The sequence below is a fragment of the Oreochromis niloticus genome, linkage group LG1, assembly GCF_001858045.2.
Source record: "Oreochromis niloticus isolate F11D_XX linkage group LG1, O_niloticus_UMD_NMBU, whole genome shotgun sequence".
NCBI lineage: Eukaryota > Metazoa > Chordata > Actinopteri > Cichliformes > Cichlidae > Oreochromis > Oreochromis niloticus.
This window is the reverse complement of record NC_031965.2, coordinates 10,169,737-10,188,996: the sequence shown is the minus strand read 5'-3', so window position 1 is coordinate 10,188,996 and position 19,260 is coordinate 10,169,737. Positions and strand designations below refer to the sequence as shown.

Sequence of the window (19,260 nt, the reverse complement as noted above, 5' to 3'; positions counted from 1 at the left end):
GAAATATAGTCACACAGGTCTTGATTTTACTCTTACTTTTATTCTAAATTACAAATAAGATATGTATCAGGCTGTTTCTTTTTTTTCCTATAACATAATTAAGGTTAAAGCATTTTACACAAATATAATACTGTTAGGGAAAAGAAAGACTTTTATTTTCAAATATGCCATGCTGTGTTTAATAGAGGCTGTTTCCAAAATCTTGTGGAACTTACTTGACATTTAAAAAAAAAAATTTTAAAAAAATGGGAATTTCATTTTAGTTACTGGCTTTAGCTCCAGCAATATGTAATTTTGTTTTACCAGTGTGTTTCTTTTCCTTGCAAACATGCATTACGATGAACAGATATGAATACCTGCTGCCCTGTCCTCCTCTTTTAACTGTATTCTTTCCAGTTTCAAGTGGCTTGCTGTAAACTGTGTATTTGCAGCCAGTATTTCACAGGTACACTTAAAAGCCTTATGAAATGTTAGAAAAGTTAAATGTCACAAAATCCCAGGGGGGAAAAAGGAAAAGGAACAAAGAAGGGTCAGGATGTACTTGTCACCATCTGCACCTGTGGAGGTGACGGAACAAATTGCAAATCACACTTGAAACAGAAAATGTCTCCTTTACCGTCCATCAGTTTGTCTGCATGCCTAACTGCCTGTGTCTGTTTTTGGTGTAACTTGGGCCACATTTGCAGCATTGACTGAGACGTAATGTCACACGCTCTGGCAGTTTTGTTTTCATTTGTAACTTTTTCCCAATTTTACTGCACTCTGCTTGCCCCTTCTGTCTTTTCTCTGTCTGGTCTTGAACAACTTAAGCTGTTTTTTTTTTTTTTTTTCATTATAACACCAGTATTTTATATGGAAAGATAAAAATAAAATAATTAGAGAACTTTTTTTTAAGATTCAGTAATTATTAATTTTTTGATTCTTACTGTATTTTTCAGCTAGAGTCAGGTTAAGGCACCAAGTCTTTGATACCAAACGTATTTGATAAGCTAGTGTTATACTGTATGCTTTGCTGTGCACAAGTGCAACGCAGTGTTTAAATTGAGGCTTTGGCACTTCAGATGGATGTAGCGTCAGTGTCGCTGTGCTGTGCTGGCTTTGAGTGAGGCGGCTCTGAATAAGGTAAGAAGGCAGAGTAGTTGTCTTCATGAAAATGTGCTTATAATCATGCCTATTTTGCAGGGTCAGAAGGAGCAAAGCAGCAGCGCCCCCAGGTGACAGATGCAGAGGAGAAGAAATCCCAAATCAGTGCTGATAGTGGCCTGAGTGTAACATCTGGATCTCAGGTTTGTATATGCAGCACTGTGCGAAAACCTGTGTGAAGCAGAGAGAAGATTAAACTAGGTTTAAAAAATAAAAGCTTAATAGTTCAATCTAATTCCCCAGTCTTTGTCTATGTTTTTGCTAGAGCCTGTAATTCTTGCAGTATTCAATTTTTGATGTTGCTCCTTAAATGTCATAAAACTGCTTCCCTTAAAAATACCATTACATATAAAAATACCACTGTATTGTTTTTTTTCTTCTGGGTTACAGAAGAGTGACACCGAATCTGTAGCAAGCTCAGAGCCACCGATCCTGACAAGGAGCACCAGCCAGGACTCAGAGGCCAGCACAGTGGTAGGGCATGGCCAACTCAGATATTAGTCACTAAATTTCTGTTTATTCCACCTACAAAGTAATTTAAAAAAAAAGCAAGAATTGTGGGTGGTATGTGTTAGCATATTGTTAGCTGTAATCAAACAAACCAGTCCTCTGAGGGCTGTGACGTTGCTGTTGCTAGGTTATAGATTTAGTGAAGACTGAAAATGCCAAATGTCTTTAGATGATGAGTTTTCAGCCTCTCCATGAAGAAAAGTAATTATATAAAAATGATGCAGATGTCATTCTCAAAGAGTGCAACCATTTAAAAACATGTAGTCATCAGTGATGTTAAGAAGAATAAAAATGGGCACCTCACAGTCACTGAATACCATAGAGTCAAATCTGAGGCTATTGTTTCTACAGCTAAATCTTGTAGGGCAGCAGGACAATGATCCCAAGCACAGCAGTGAATCTACAGCAGAACAGCTGAAAAAGAAAAGAATTAAGACGTTGCAATGGACCAGTTGAAGCCCACACCTGACTATGATTGAAATGATGTGGTGGGTCCTTATGAGAGCTGTGCATAGGAGAAATGCACATAAACCTCAATGAACAGAAACAGCAGTATCAGAGTAAAGAAGTGTGTTGTGGCCAAAATTCTTCCACAGTGTGAGAGGTTGATAAAATTACACAGAAAAAAAAAACATTATTTCAAGGTATATCTGCTAAAGGTGGTTTTTAAAACTACTGAATCATTGGATGAACTTCATGACTGAATGTGGTGTAGTGCTGGGTTAAGATGAGGAATATGCTGTATAACTGTTTAAGCAGTTATACTGTGCTTCTTTTTTTTTTTTTTTAATGTTTTTTAGTAAGTAAATACTCCCAAGAATAAACTTTCCCCACTTCTGTATTGTTCTTACACCTTGGTTTTTACTTTGTAGATAAGCAATAGCTCTGGAGAGACTCTTGGAGCTGACAGTGATCTGAGCAGCACAGCAGGCGATGGCCTTGGCGGGAGAACCGCCCCTCATTTAACTCAGTCCAGGGGGACTCTGTCTGACAGCGAGATTGAAACCAACCCAGCCACCAGCTCAGTGTTTGTAAGTAAAGGACTCACTGTTGGGGAAATGTGTTAATGACTTCACAAGTTAAAATAAGTGAAAGCTTCACAAAAGGTACTGGACCTTGGTGGGATTTCAAGGTTCAGTTGCAGTTCAGTTACTTTACCAGTAGAGGTTAAAACCTGAAAAAGTTGAAGTGGAAAATAGTTTGTTTTGTTTCTTTAACTAAGATTAAACAAAGGAAACCTACGCCTTCCAGCACTTCAGTGTTTGTGTTGCATTAAAGCTCAAATGGTGTCAAAGAATGTAAATTAATTTAAGCTAGTTTTCTATATTTGCACATTTGTGTACATATTTCGGGTGATTGCAATAGCTTCTGGTTCACTTTGTCTTGTTTCCAAAGGGGAAGACCCACACTCTGAAACCTGGTGTAAAAGATCATTTACCTGTCTTGGCAAAGGGGCTGCCTGCACAGCCCATTGAGGACACCAGTATGAGGATTTACCTTTTCGAAGGCCTGCTGGGTAGGCTCCTGCTCTCTTGTTCTAAGGCTTTCTCTTACAGTTTGCTCCAACAGCTGATGCTTGGTAAAAACTTTCTTTCCTATGTTTCTAAAAGAACCAAACAAACAAACTTGGATTTCTTCTCTTCTGCTTCCGCAGATTGTTCTTTGTTGCTGTGCTAACAACTTAAAATTGGTGCTTCCACTAAAGTAAAGACGGCAGCACTTTCAGTTACCCCTTACTTGCTTTAACTTACGCAACTTCCTAATTTGGTTTGCCAGTTAATGTAATCACAATGAACTTTCACTAATTTGGGAGTTGCTTATAATAGAGCAAAGCAGAAGTCAGACATGTGATGACTTAGGATTATGCAATGTTAAATGCTACAAACCAGTAAACTACAGCTAAAGGTTAAAAGCTGTTTTGTCTAAAAAATAAAATAAACTGTAAAGATAACTGTAATAATAGTAGTAGCCCACTACATGCCAGCATAACAGTTTCAGTGTTCTCCATTGATTCTCCATGTGTCTGAAACTCTACTGAAGGCCCAGACATCACTGCTCCAAAAAACATTCCCTCATTTGATGCTTTCAGAGTGGTTCAGAGTGCTGTTGACTTTGGACTCAATGGAGTCCAAAAACTCCATAGATATACATTTGGTTAAGATTTTGGTGACTTTATATCAAAGCATATACAGATATTTCTAATTGTGAGGCCAGCTATAGGCCTTATAGCTGGAACAATTGTCATCTTTGATCGCTCCCATTAATAAGATAGAAATGCTTTATTCTCTGCCAGGTTTTTCCTTTAATATGTCACTCCTTCCTAACCTGTGCAAATGACTAATTTTCTTTGCTGATGAATTAACACCCCTGAGTGAGTCTGACTTTTTCTGAATGACTATAATTTGCAACAGCAGAAAAAATAGCATCTAACTGTGACTCTGTGTAACAAAACAGAATGTCAAACTAAAGTAAGAACTTAAGACAGTGGCTCATCTCCTTGAGTGCTGTTTATAAAATAACAAGCCAAGCTCTGTTCTGTGAATATCTGGGCTTGCTTTGTCCGTTTCTCCTTGTTTTTGTTCCTCTCGTGTGGGTTTCGACTCGCTCCGCTCTTGTTGTTGCCATTAAACCTACTCACCTCTTCACCTAACCCCCTCCTGCTTTTGCTGCTTTTTTTCCCTCCTGCTGCTCCTCATGGGGAATTCTTCCAGGCCGTGATAAGAGCTCCGTTTGGGATCAACTAGAGGATGCTGCCATGGAAACCTTTTCACTAAGTAGGGCTGATCTCTTGCCTTTGCCCTTTAATTCCTTTGTGTTTGTGGAGCGTATCCACGGTTCACCCCAGCTAGCTCTGTGTTTAATCTCTGTGGGGTTTTCTTTTTTCCTTGCACATCTGTGTTAAACATACAGAGGGGTAGAGCATGTGAGCAATAGGAAGATGTCTCACAGGAAGATCACAGTTAAACTAGGAGCTTTTAGTTAATGTTTCTTTGATTTTTCTCTTCACAAACATTTTCCCTCTAACTTTCATTTTAACCTAACAGCCTAACATTTCATGGGTTTGCACACTGGATGAGTGTTACCTTTAAGTGCTGTTAGAGATGTAATTACCAGCTGAACACACTCAAACAACCAGCTGGTGAGTGATACTGTTAAATGTCAAGATTCCTAGTGACCAATTACCACATTGTAATAGGGATGAGAAAAAATGATGTAATGGAAAGTGAAAGCAACTAATTTGAGGCTAAAGGGGGGGGGGAAGCTCCACTAACTTGTTATTTTGGAAAGGTTACAAAAACGGCACTTAAAAGCCGCAGCAGACAACACTGTACCTGCTGTGTGTGTGTGTGTGTTTTAACTAAACCATTTTGGTTTAGTTTTCATTGGACCTGTTTTGATGTGCGCTTAATTATGATCATCCAAATGTTCCAATAAACCTTATTGTGTGTAAGTGGTGTTAACGACCAGCATGTATCAGACCCTGATACACGCATATTTTTTCCGGTTATAGAAATGTATGTAAGTCTTTGAAAGAGCTTGCACTTGTGGCTGCATGTGGTGTAGTTTGTGTTAATATGTTACCAGCCCAGGTGCAGACAAAGAAGATTTTCAAATTTTGGGAGCTTCATCGGTCTTCTTGATGTTTCTAGGTAAGGAGCGCTCCACACTTTGGGACCAGGTGCAGTTCTGGGAGGATGCCTTCTTAGATGCTGTTATGTTGGAGCGTGAGGGCATGGGCATGGACCAAGGACCTCAGGAGATGATCGAAAGGTTCCACATGGCCATTGTTTTAGTTCAGCCATTGTGATTTATGTTAATTTTCATATGCTTTTTTTTTTTTCTTTTCTCGGTCTTGGTTTTTTCACTATGCTGCATCACCTTTTTCATATGTACTCCATGAAACTCATCGTGGACAGTGAATAAGTTCTTCTGTGTTGCATGTCAACATAGATACCTGTCACTGGGAGAACATGACCGTAAGCGCCTGGAGGATGATGAAGACAGACTTTTGTCCACCCTGCTGCACAACATGATTGCATACATGCTAATGATGAAAGTACGGAGTGCTGTTTGTCAGTTCATTCAAAGCACAGTAAAACTGTTTGTTAATATACACAAATTTTTGTTTCCCTGTGAATATCTCAACCTTTGATTTTTGTGTTTGTTTGTTTGTTTTCATGTAGGTGAACAAAAATGACATCAGGAAGAAAGTGAGGCGCCTGATGGGCAAGTCCCACATCGGCCTCACGTATAGCCAAGAGATCAACGAGATACTTGACAAACTGGCTCAAATGGTAAAAATTTGTATTCGTTTTATTTCACCCAGTTCAACTTTAGTTCATTTTTTTGATGAAATATGTGCTGAACTACATTTGCAGAACGGCCGAGAGCTGTCCATCAGGCCCAGCGGAAGCCGTCACATCAAGAAACAAACATTTGTTGTTCATGCTGGCACTGATACTACAGGAGACATCTTTTTCATGGAGGTATGCAAAGTCTTCATTTTATGACTCGGTCACACTAGAGTAAAAATAGGAGGGCAATCTGCTTGTGACTAGGAAGAATTTGTGGTTATCCAGATTATCAGATTGATTACTAGTTGTAACTTTTTGCTCACAGGTTGAGCACGTAACTGCTTTCAACCTCCGGACAAGCACTTTCAATCCCAAGGCAATTGCGCAGGTTGCCTGTTGGGAACAACTGATCTCCAAACAATCATTTTCTGACTTGGTCTGATTGTATCAAACTCAGACAGATTGTGTATCTCTTTCCAGCAGGGGACTCAACTGTCACACTGGTTGTATTCTAGTTATAGTCCTAGATAAAAGCAAGTTTGCAGAGTGCCTATGTTATTTTGCAGTTAAAGTGCTGTACTGCAGCAACTGTGTCACTATTTGTGAAGTAATTTCTGATGGCTGAGGTTCTGGCTAGACTCTAAATGTAAGTAGATGATGTGCATTTCTGTGTATGCAAACAGCAAAAGAATTGTAATTTTCACATTATTATAAATGGAGTTCGTGTAACTGCCGACTTGGCCTCCAACCAATAGCAGATTGAGTCCATCTCATTGCCAAATTGGCGCACTAAAGTTGCTTTGAAGATGGCAACCATGAGTGGTTGCAGACTTAGTCCCTGTCTTTGAAGTAACCATCTCATAGATGAGATTGGAGCCACATTACACACAGTCGCAGTAATTTTAGGTCATGCTGTGGTCTTAAACCACTGTTTTCACCAGTGTGCCTGTAGCATAACGCAAAGGTTGTAGCAAAGGATATTTTTTGTAAAATATCAAATGGTCTGAGTGTCTGAAACTTTCCTGAACATAGAACGAGTGTGCTTATTTTACTTGTGCTTTATTGTTCCAGGTTTGCGATGACTGCATAGTCCTGCGCAGCAACATTGGTACCGTTTATGAACGCTGGTGGTATGAGAAACTCATCAACATGACCTACTGCCCCAAGACCAAGGTGCTGTGTCTCTGGAGACGCAACGGCCAAGAGACGCAGCTGAATAAGTTCTATACCAAAAAGGTCAGAGGCTTCTTGTGTCTGCATCTCTTGTGTTAAATTGACTTAAGAAGATCCTGAAATCAAATAACTTTCTGATTGCTTTCCAGTGTCGTGAACTCTACTACTGTGTTAAAGACAGTATGGAAAGAGCTGCAGCAAGACAGCAAAGCATTAAACCAGGTATGGAGTGAGCTAGAGCAACCACGGGCTCCTTTTTGCATTTTATTTCATTCATTATTCTCTTTAACATGGACATTGTTTCTTTTGAGAGTTTGATTGTTGAGTAGGAGTGTTAAGAGTATTGCAGAAATAGTATTTTATTTTCAATAATTAAATATTTTAGAGCAGTCAGTATTGCATAGATATTATTACCTATATATGTTGATAATAACATAAAACATGGACAGACCTAAAGTTTAATAAAGCACTGCTGCAGTATTGAAATTTCCAAGTACTTTCAGTCTGTGTAAGGTAAGAAGAACGTGACAAGCTTTCAGACATTCCTGTTCCTGTGTCCATCCTTCAGGTCCCGAACTGGGCGGAGAGTTCCCCGTCCAGGACATGAAGACTGGTGAAGGTGGACTACTGCAGGTCACACTGGAGGGAATCAACCTTAAATTCATGCACAGCCAGGTAAGAGACCAGTTCTACTGCAAAGAAACTGTGTCTCATCTCACAGAAGGGCATGAGAATGTAGAATCACTCATGATGGTTCAGACTTCATCGTCCTTCTGTCCACACTCCGCTCGTCTCTCGTGTTTGCCTCTGAATCATTTCCTTTCATCGTGTGACGTCTTCCTCTATCACTAAGAAAATCTTTACAACACATTTGATTGGCATCTACTCATACCTGTTGTTTTTCCCATAGAGGAAGAATTCCTGTTTGTGCTTTTGCTTTTTTTGGATTTGCTCCCCCCCTCAGTTTCACTGTTTTGTTTTGTTTTGTTTTTGTTTGTGTGTGTGTGAGAGAGTTTATTTGTGTGCATGCCTTTGCCAAAAAATGAACCCGTCCTTCCACACAAGTTTCTTTTGACATCTGTGGTGCTCAGACTTCATGTTGAGTTACTGTGTGGGAGGAGATGTTAATCTGTTCGTGTGTGTGTGTGTAAGAGAGACGTTCAACAGTGGTAAGACGGATGACCTTGAGAAAAGACTTTTCATTAATAATTGGCTATTTTATAGCAACCTTTGATTTTAAGTTTGGACCCCTTGAACATCTTCATGTGTTGTCTTCATGTCTGAGCAGTAGCAATAGTTGGGTGCTGTGTTTCCACAGGTTCATTTAAAATGTGTAGCTCTGATTGAACTATGCTGAATAATACAAATTAGGGGAAGAAGTGTTCATCATTAGATACCCACTATCTTTAAACTGACATCAGTTCACCAAAGGTCCTGCGTTTTTTTTTTTTTGTTTTTTTTTTTGTTTTTTTTTCTCCTTTTAAAAAATTCTGCAGCAACCGTGTTCTGGGTAATTTGGACGGTCCATCACACTGCAGAGACGTGTAATTGGACCCACTTTCTCCCCCAAAAAACTGAAATGAAACTTGGCGCTTATAATTTTTCTGTTACCGCATAAATTTCTCCCATTTTAATTACATGCACTGCAGTATTATGCAAAAGTCTTAATTGTACCTTGTTATATTTTGTTGGAAAAATGGATGTTGTGAATAATTGGAATCAAAATGCCCAAACCCAAGTTTTTGGGATAATACTGTATATCAGTACTCAAAGTGAGGAACTTTGATCTATTTAGTTTTAATTCATGATGGTGCCCAATACAATACCAGTCAAAATTTTGGACATAGTGAGGGCATGCATATTTCTCATTAACAGAATATAATAAAAAACTGATGCAAAATTACACAACATTAAACTCTTTGAAACTCCCAAGTGTTTTGGAAAATGTAAATATCTTAAAATTTAGTCTAAACAAGAAAAAAGATTATGATTTAGTTTTCCTCTCAGTGACCTATTGATGATTGATCTTAAACAATGATGTAGTAGAAAAGTAAGGTATACCCAAGATACACATATTTGGTGGACAGCATAGTACCATAGCAACACGAGCTCAACTTACTGTAGGTCAGTGAATAACTATACAGTAATTATTCACAAATCACAGTAGAGATAAAATGTGGAAAATAACCAAAAATAAAGAAACAACCTAGTGTATCCAAACTATTGACTGTAGATACATATATATGTGTAAATGTTTGGCTGGTCAGCAATCATAGACTGTATATTAAAGACGGATATAGCCACTGTGATATTGTAGACCCTGTTTATGAAGTGTCGACTTGAACATTTTGGCCCTTGCCATCTTGATTTCTTTGAAACCAGACATGACGAGTAGATCCAACCAAGGAACTGACAGGCACCTTAAATCATAGCCTGCTTTAATACTTTATGGGACACTAATGAGCAAAATAAGTTTAATTTTGTGTTAAATAAGAACTGAAACGAACAATTGAGACGATAAAGTAATCAGAAAATATATGAGATCATAGATCAAGTGAGAAATGGGACTGTTTTCCACTTAACTTTTACATAATCAGACTTGGTTTTGCAGCCAGAGGAAACAGCCCCTGGTGGCCATTAGAAAGACTGCAGGTTTGACACTAGAACCTAATTAACCTCCTTCATCGTCCACACTGCTCCACATCAGTCTGCCACCCTTCACCTCCCCAACTCTCCTTCTCAGGCCTGAAACCCTTCCAATTACCCGTTCTCCACACTCCTGACTCAGTTCAGCTACGGTTCCCCCGTGCTCTGCACAGTCGTACACTACCCTGCTCTGACTTGCAGTACCTCTGCTCAACATCCCATCAACGACCCATTCAGTCCTGCAGTAATTATTCATCTTCTTCAGTCTGTATGTGTTTATAGGGATAGTGATTTTTATCCATCAATCACATCTAGCTAGCTTTGGCTCATGGTGTAGCAGCTTTCACATCAAAATGTGTGTAAACTTTGTTTTGCTACACAGCCAGGTGTGCTAATATTGAGCTGTGGGGTTCAAAATTACTCAGATTCTGGGTATAAGTGGTAGTTTTTAATATATATGTACTCCCCTCATATTATTCAGTACATTGTGCAAAAAAATCTATATGCTGAGTAACCCTATTTTTGGAAAACTTGATAGTTTTGGAGTTTTTTTTGTTTTTAAACAGAGCCACATGACTTTTGAAATGCCAGGAAATCAAAATGACCATCTTGGTATTTTAAAGCCTAAAGGCTTCTTCCATCTTTTAAATACAGTCCATTGTCAAAACTAACAATCATGTCTATTTTCATAGTTTTGTTTTGGTTTTGTTTTTTTGTTTTTTTTGTTTTTCCAACTAATATGACTGAAAATATCAAACTAGTAGTATATAATTCCAGTAGCTCTGTCATATTTCAACAGACCACTATTACTAATCCCTAATACAACATGATATTAAAAATTTCCATGCACAGTATTTGCATCAGCTCAATAAACGTCCTCATAGATCATGTTGGGGTCAAACAGACTAACTGAAAACTAAGTGCAGCAGTGTAGCGAGCGTCCGCCTTGTTGGGTCCCTCTGCAGTGAGATGTATCAGAGGAGGCACATAGTGGGATTTATTGTCCATCAGTAACTACCCTCATTTATTTGTTCTGCTGTGTGAGCAAGTGGCGTTGGTGCCAGCCCTTGTTGCTGGAGGAGGAGGCATGGAGGGCTCTGGGGGGGAACTGAGATGTTTAAAGTCCAGGAAAACAGAGGTGAATCCAGTTCTTAATACCTTAGTCAAACCTCTAGTCTTCTCTTTTTTTTCTTTTCTTTTTTGTCGTCTTCTTTTTTTTCTTTACTATTTCCTAGCAGTTTTTTGGGGGCTGAGTCCTCTGGTGATGGATTTTTTTTTCTTCAGATCATATTGGCTCTTGTAACCACTTAGCTAGATTTTTGATTTGAATCTGTGCGAGGCTCCTGTGGACAGTGCCCTCTCAGAGTGTCGTCGAGTGTTTGTGCTCTTCTGTCCGATAATAATCCAAACCATTTCTCTCCCATGCTCTCTCCCCCTGCAAGGAGCGGAAGGTACACAACCTCTGCTGTGTTTGCTTATTAGCAGTTACATCTTATTCGGTTCCTTTTGTTTTCTCTACCTTTTCTTTTCTTTCCTGTTGTAGCTGTATGGCAACTCTAATTTTGTGTCCTTGTCTACATTTTATATGGAACTTCCATGTATGCATCATATGGGCCATATTCCATCTTTGAGCATAAAGAAAACATTTTTTTTTAAGTATCTTTGCTGTTTACACCAAATATGACAAAACTGTCCCAGTTCTGATTCATTTCATTGATGAGCCACGTTGAATCAGCGTTGAGCTTCTCCTCATTGCCCATGTATGCGTTTGATCATGGAAACTTCTCATAGTGTGCTTTTTCTTTTCCTTTCTTAGCCGTTCAAAGCTTGCATTCCATGTGTAGCCGTTTTATTTTGACCTTTCACACTGAATAAAACAAGTTTAAACATGGCTAATTCTTTAAATATGACGTGTTCACCATCCAGTGTTGTTGAGTTAATAATGTTCTGTCTTGTTTTGTTTTGTTTTTTGTTTGTTTTTAGGTTTTCATAGAGCTGAGTCACATTAAAAAGTGCAATACAGTGAAGGGAGTCTTTGTCCTGGAGGAATTTGGTAATTACACCATCTATTGATTCTAGGCCTGTACTCGGCACGGCAGTAACTCAGCTTCACGGCAAACGTATTGATGAAAGCTAATAAGGGTTCACTAAATTGGATAGCCGCTCTCCTCGGGAGCATTGAGACACTGACGTCTGCAGGCGATTAAGTGAGTCATGTATTATTTCGAGGGTGTGGTTTGCGCTTAGTCACATGCAAGTGTTGAGGTTTAGAGCAAGGTAATAAAAGGACAAAGTTTGTGAGAAATGGTGTGCACAGTGTAGAGAAGGAAGGCTGAAATGTGTGTCATAAATAGCTGTACCAGTTTGTGTAGATGTGTGACTCAAAGGGCACCTGTTCTGCTTGTTTCCAATTCCATATTTTTATGTTTGCAGTCTAATAGAGCAGCTTTCAAACATTTTGTAATCCTCATTGATCTTATACTAGATTATGATGCAAGTACTTTAGTCTCATTTTAGCACACTTCCTATTTACTTTAAGCCAGCTTTCTGTGATTTGCTGCTACCCACAAACAGAAGGTTTGGACAGCGTGGGAGTAGAGTGGCTCTGCTCACAGTATAAAGATATTTGCTCTCAAACTAGTCTGAATCATGTGATTTTGGCTCTATATATTTAAAATATTGCACATATTTCAAATGAGAATCCACCACTGTAGTATTAACATATATACACACACAGCAGAAAATAAGGACAAGGTCCCCTTTAATGGTGCCACTCGAATATTAGAAATGAAAGCATCATATTAACTGATTTTCCAGAAACGAAAGAATCAAAGCTTATAATGCTTGAAAATGGGTAAGCATGAAGGGCATTTTGCTCATATTATGGTTTTCATTTGTTGACAAAAGCCATAAATAGAATAAAATCTCTCAAGTAACACTAGTCCCCTCGTAGCTAAATGGCAGCCTGTCCTCCATGACAACAGTGATGTGTTCTAGCCCTGAATTGGATAAGTTGTTACTAGAGTTCAAGCTGCCACCTTTTCAATAAGACTTTAACCTTTTTCAGATCTTAAACCATTTATTTGTTTGGCCTGGTTTAAACTGTTCCATGTTGAGTCAGCCTGAGGGAAGAGAGCAGCAGAGTCTGAATGTCTTTAAAAGCGGTCAATACTGCATCGTGCCTGATACATGAAGAGGAAGACGTTTAGCCTCATTAGTAGGATGGTGTAGTGGCTAACACGTTTGCCTACGGAGGAGACACAGACCCAGCCTCAGGGGGTCACAAGCTAGTGTACTCGTAGTGCCAGATGAATGGGAGGGTTGCGTCACGAAGGGCATCTGGTCTAAACTCTGTGCCAAATCAGTCACGCTGATCCATCCGCTGTGCGACCCCCTACTTCAGGGAGCAGCTGAAAGTACAGCTCAAGTATGAGGATTGTGTCAGAACTGAGATGCGTCACACAGTTAGTGAGTTCCTGTTAAGTTTCATGGAAAATGCAAATGTCTGACTGAAAGGTGAGCAGTAGCTGTAGCTCTCAAACTTGCTCAGACGTCGAGCGCCTGGCTGGGTTACTGTCGTGTCTCTGTGCTGCTTTTGTAATGTTGCCCTCATCTTTGCCACTATGAAAACCTTCATTCTCCAGCAGGTAAAGTGTCGTCACCTTTCTCCTTTCTTATTGAAACTAAACCTGTGCAGAATATTTCCTCACTCCGTCCTTTTCATAGATTTTTTTTCTCCCCCCCCTCCTCTCTTTCCCCTTTTCTGTACTGCTAATTTTTCCTCTGCTTCTTCCATCACTTGCTTCTGATTCATTTCGGAGATCACCCCAGACTCCATCACTCACGTGGTCATCACTCTCTGACCATCTGTATCTCAGCAAGCGGAGATCTTAGGTGGGACAGTTAGTTTGTGGGGGTTGAGGATTTCCCAGCCCCTTCACCTGTCCAGATCTCAGCCTTTCCATCTCTGCTATGGGTTCAGTTACTAATGAAAAGTCAGCCTGCCCCATGGACAGCGACGTGGTCCTGGGTCGAAGGATTTTGGCCTCTTGTATTGACTCTTCTGTGATGTTTAACTTTGAGTTCACTGGCTGGAAGGGGTTGGGGAGGTCGTCCTTTTTATTGTTTGTTTTTTCATATATGAACTTTGCGGCCTTCTTGGTCACAAACCCTCTTGTTATGACATTTGTGCTCGTATTTGTTCATCATGTGGGCCATGAATGTCTCACCAACCAACCCAAGCTCAAATTTAACATTTTGCTTTCTTATTTGAAGACAAAGAGAACATTTGATCAGTTCATTAGTCACAATAAGGAAACACAACATGAGCAGGATTTCACAATTGAATTTTATCTAAGCTTAAAGTAGACAGCCCCTTCTGCCCCTCAATCTGAGCTTTAATTGACCTTTATGGTGAACTTTTCTTGGCCCACATCTCATTTTACACCTTGTTGAAAGTCCAACCCTATAACCACCCACCCGCCCCCCTCCCAAAAGCTCTCAAACATGAACTCATTGAGGTTTCTGCTGCCTTTGAATTCTCTGTTTTGTCTCTTGCACCGGCGTAGTTCCTGAAACTAAAGAAGTGGTGATCCACAAGTACAAGACCCCGATGGTGAGTCCTCTCTTCCTTTATCTCAAATCATGAATACATATATTCATGTGACTGTTGAATGCCAGTGAAAAGATGGACACAGCAGAAATGTTCCTTAAATAAAGGCGCCTAACTTAAGCTGCTTTCAGACCAGAGTTCATTTCATAGTTCTTAGAACTCTTGGAGTCAAAGAACTGACTTTTTTCTGTGCGTCTGCACCACATGAAGCAGGAACTCTCAAAGTTTATAGAAGATTTTTTGTGGACTCGAGTTTCCGCTGCAGGGTATGTACTCTCCAGCACAAGAGCGGCCTTTGAGTGATGTGAATGTACGGTGATTGGTCTCAGAGCAGAACAGTTAACTCTAAAAATGGAACAAAATAGAGAGAAATGGGCTGACAGTAAAATCCAGCCTTTATTAAAGTTATATGTGAGAGAAGAAAGTACCATGAGGTTCAGAGTTTTCACAGTGAATATATCAGGAATTGTGGCATGCAGTTGGACGTTACATCATATCAGTGTGCACTCTGGTGGTGCAAATGCAAAGAGGAAAAAGCCCTGAAGGTGAACGTAGTTCTCAGGGCGAGCTCCCCAGGGGGCACTTACCCTCAGGGCGTCTGTAGAGCTCTGGTCTGAAAACGCCTTTGGTTTCCATTTCACTTTGACAGTATGCTGACACAAGTGAAAGACCTGCCTTGGTGGCTCTGTGTTGATTAGAGTTTTTCTTAATTTTATAGTATGGGACAGGTTATTTTAACATAAGAAAATTACATTTTAACCACTGTTCAAGAGGTAAACAGCAGAGTGACATCACCTCATAACGATGTTTTAGCAGTTGTAAAATCACACGATGACATTTCTTGATAATGTGTCAATTTTGCTTTGCTAGTTAGTAAAAAAGTGACACATTTCCCCACAACTCAAGTAAGACTATAGGATGATGAGCCTTCAGGTCAGATAGTGCTTCTTATTAAAGAAGTGCAGGACATTTAAAGATTTTGTACTTCTTTTTTTTTTGAACTGCTCATTAAGTTGCTACACTGATTAGTGGTTTCCTGCCATCAGCCAGCGGCAGGAACGTGTGTCACGATGCCAGCTCCCGTAGCACAAATAAAACTGAAGTATTTGTAGAAAGCGCATCGTACCATCATTAGTGGCAAATGATTGACAGAGTGCCTTGAAATACCCCACAGTATATAGACTGAGAGGAGCCTCTTATCCAGCTTTGTTCCTTGTATTATTAATAACTGCACGCAGGTGGTTCCCTCTCACTTCCTCATGTTTGTTCCTCCTCTGCAGGCACATCAGATCTGTTACTCGGTCCTCTGCCTTTTCTCGTACGTGGCGGCAGTGAAGGGGAAGGAGGCGGAAGGAAAACCCAAGATGCTGTCACCGAGACCCCTTCCTAGCTAGTCTACACCTCACGCTCTCCTCCCCTTCCCTCTCTCCCTCATCCCCGGCGTGCCTCTCTCTACTTGAAAATGGCATCTCGGCTCCTAAAACCACAGACTCGACAATCCCCAACTTCACTCTAAGCACACAACTCCCGCGCTCTCCTCCTGTGTATATACAAACCCGAGACCCTTTTTAGATCCAATTGTGTAGACATGTTTGGTCTGTGATGTCATGTAAATACTTCCAGCTCTTCACCGCTGTTGCCCAGATGTTCTTTCCTAACTAGCTAAATGTTTGCCCGCTCCATTACTCTGGAAAGGTTGCTCCCCCCAGAGCTCTTCTGCTCCCGGTGAAAGTTTTGCTCCTTGTTCCTGCTAGCAGGATCCAACAGTTTTTACTCGTATATGATGTGAGGGCTCCACCACCCATCACCCCCCCCCCCCCCCCCCCCCCCCCCCCCCCCAACCCCGAGGCATTGAGTGCTTGCAGGTCCCGCGCACAGCCTCGACGTACAGCATAGCTTCCTCCCCTCTCCTGCCCGTCTCCATATGACTGTATGACTTATTCTGTGATATGTGGTTACTGTAAAGGTCCAGTCTGTCCAAGTTGGTCCAGCAACCAGAGACCATCGTGTAGTGCGGGATGTTCCATGCTGAAAATGCTACTGTATACTGCACCAGAGCACCGCATGTAAACGCTTCGTTATGGTGTTTGAACCCTAAAATACTGTGAGTGTTCTCAGATGTGTACTCTTGCCCTAGCCCGGCCCACCCGGCTCAATTACTGTTCTAGTTCTACTGTAAAATTTCTCGTCTGTGGTCTGCTGTTATCAACTGCATGTTACTATAAGGATGACAAATAAATATTATATATATTTCTATATATAGTATTTATTTAATATATACATATATTGACTGTACATTTCTGGAAAACAAAATGTTACAAATGTTAATTTGCTAGATGTGCAATACTTAATAAGTAGTTAGCCATTGCCAGAGCCAGGTTTTCTCGAGTGAACTGGCTTTCACAGGGTGACGAATGTAAGAACGAGTTTGTTTTTCTATAGTACACATCGATCGATTGAATATTACGACTTCAGTGTGACACGAGCATTTAGTTTTAAAAGGTGATCACAGGTCAGTCGGTGCAAAGGACTGCTGCTGTGTCACTCTCTGTGGGTGTTGCAAACCCCACCCCAATCAGTGATGTCACAGCAGGCGGCGGGGATGCCGCGGTAAATGTCACCGTCTTCTCACAGCTTTTAATTGTAGGCAAAGGCTGCATGGATAATGAGCTACTAGAGGCAGTGCAAAATGTCTTTGATGGTACACATGTGAGCTGTTTGTGTGCCCACTTTAAACAACGGATGTTTCAAAACTTCCTGCTATTTTTTTTCTTCACATGACCATAAATATAAGTATGTGAGTCATTAAAACATTCAGTGTTCGGTGATAATTTAGAGATATAATTGTAGATATTCCCATATTTGTGGTACAAACACTGGAGCTACACGCTGGTACTTAATGAAACACCAATAAAAAGTAGTGGGGAAAACAAGGAATTTTTAGTAACAGTGTAACATCCATGCTGGAATTATTCCTGCGCGACTGAAAACACAAACATTCACTAGAGAAGCCGAAACCAGTGTAGGAGCTGCATAACCGACTGATGGGGTGTGGAGAAATGAGAAATAAGCCACCAAACCCACAGCAGCAGTTCTTCCTCCTGCGACTGACCCTTCAGACGCGCTGAAGATGCCATCTGTGGTCACCTGATCTCCAAGGAGACGATCGAGTCTTAATGTCGTGTCTGGTCCCATCGCTGGCTCGTTTACTTTCACAGTGAGAGTGCGTGTGAGTGTTTTTGTGGTTCGCGTGTGTGAATGTGGTGAACACTTTTCTCCAGATCAGCAATATATCAGTACAGCTGTAAGGCTGGAAGATGTTATTTTGATCCTGACATGCTTGTATTTTTAAGGAATTTAACTGTGCAAAAGGAAATCCGAGTGTGGAGAAGATGCTGTTAATAAATGACAGAACTTGATCTGAAGCATCTGCAAAACTGATCTGAGAATTTTCTGCTTGAGTTAACTTTTTTTTTTTTTTTAAACTGGATTATTACAACTCATCTCTGTTGCTGTGAAATCTGATAGCTGTAAAGAGAAGGAAAAATGAAATGAGATGGAAGGTGTAACTATTCCAGTATTCAAAAAGTATTTATAAAATATGTACAGCTTTGGCAATATAATAAAGATGTCCCAAACGAAGCTCTGTGTGCTCGTCATCCTGTGAACAAGGGAAGTGCCAACAGGTGGCGCTAGTTGCTGAAACCTTTTCTTAAAAAAATAAGTTCATACTGTTTTAAAGAAGCAAATGAAGACCTTTGCTTCTTTAAAACAGAAGCAAAAGAAGTGTTTTCATCCATTGATTATGATTGATTTTTCTTCTACATTGTGCGTGTGATGGGTCCACAGAGCTGCAAACAGTGGCTGAGTAACAAAGATGCGAACGCCACAAAAATGCCAGCATAAAGTCTGCAGGAGAATGCAAAACATCCCATCTGGGCTGCCAGAGAACGAACCATCACCTGTACGCATGTCTCATCACAGTACAGATCTTTTTCTACTAACAGCAGCGGGTGAGCGGGGCAGCTACTGAATAAATCTCAAACTGCTTATGGGGACTCGATCGGTTTATATTCATCACAAAAAGCACCAAAGAACTGCTGCTCAAAGTAACCTAATCAGAGTGGTGGTTGCCATGACAGCTGTTCAGGAAGTAAAGTGGGTTGTCCACCAATTTGGAAGGTTAGTGGTTTGATCTTTAGCTCCTAAAGGCTGTGTCAAAAAGTGCTTAGTCAAGATACTGAACCCCATAGTGCTCCTGATACATCCATTGGAGTGTGTGTGATAGGTGCTCAAAGACAGGAAAAGCTCTGTGTGTGTGAATGAAGGAGAAAAGCAAGAGAATACTCATTGGACAATTTGTTAGGTACAGCTTACTACTACGGGGTGGACCCCCCTTATTCCTTCAGAGCTGCCTTCACAGAATCAACAAGGTGCTGGAAACGCTCATCAGAGATTCTGGTTCATGTTGACCTGATGGCATCACTCAGTTGCTGCAGATTTGTCAGCTTCTCATCCATGTTGAATATTGCAACTCTTTCCCAGTCTTCAAGTGGTGCAAGTTGTAGCCTCGGTTTCCTGTCAGCTGAGAAAATTGGTACCTGGTGTGGTCTTCAGTGCTGTTTTGTGCATTCTTTGGTTATGAAGGGTACTAGTTTAAGTCACTATTGCCTCTATCACTCTGAAGCAGTCGGTCCATTCTTCTGTCATCAACAAGACATTTTCATCCAGAGAACTGCTGCTCACTGCTACTTTGTTTTTACAACCATCCTCTGTAAACCCTAGAGATGTTTGCTCAGATCAAACCAACAACCATGGCACGGTCAAAGTCACTTAAATCACCTTTTTCCTGTTATTTTGATGCTCAGTTTGAACTGCAAC

General features: G+C 40.5%; 1 protein-coding gene across 25 annotated transcripts in view; it reads left to right on the top strand.

Moving 5' to 3' along the window:
• Window positions 1-18,021, top strand: part of madd (MAP-kinase activating death domain) — a 47,156-nt gene extending 29,135 nt beyond the window's left edge. For 9 of the 25 annotated variants that reach the window (XM_025900603.1, XM_025900696.1, XM_025900653.1 and 6 more), the window contains 16 exons: window positions 1,183-1,286; window positions 1,534-1,617; window positions 2,526-2,684; window positions 3,049-3,169; window positions 4,365-4,427; window positions 5,304-5,424; window positions 5,605-5,710; window positions 5,838-5,948; window positions 6,033-6,140; window positions 7,020-7,184; window positions 7,271-7,343; window positions 7,690-7,796; window positions 11,210-11,218; window positions 11,751-11,820; window positions 14,336-14,382; window positions 15,660-18,021. In XM_025900603.1, coding sequence (XP_025756388.1) covers window positions 1,183-1,286; window positions 1,534-1,617; window positions 2,526-2,684; window positions 3,049-3,169; window positions 4,365-4,427; window positions 5,304-5,424; window positions 5,605-5,710; window positions 5,838-5,948; window positions 6,033-6,140; window positions 7,020-7,184; window positions 7,271-7,343; window positions 7,690-7,796; window positions 11,210-11,218; window positions 11,751-11,820; window positions 14,336-14,382; window positions 15,660-15,773 — 1,562 coding nt within the window. In that variant the 3' untranslated portion in view covers window positions 15,774-18,021. The remainder of the gene's footprint in view (window positions 1-1,182; window positions 1,287-1,533; window positions 1,618-2,525; window positions 2,685-3,048; window positions 3,170-4,364; window positions 4,428-5,303; window positions 5,425-5,604; window positions 5,711-5,837; window positions 5,949-6,032; window positions 6,141-7,019; window positions 7,185-7,270; window positions 7,344-7,689; window positions 7,797-11,209; window positions 11,219-11,750; window positions 11,821-14,335; window positions 14,383-15,659) is intronic. The other 16 variants (XM_025900713.1, XM_025900897.1, XM_013274730.3 and 13 more) reach the window with 8 other exon arrangements.
• Window positions 18,022-19,260: the final 1,239 nt, after the last annotated feature.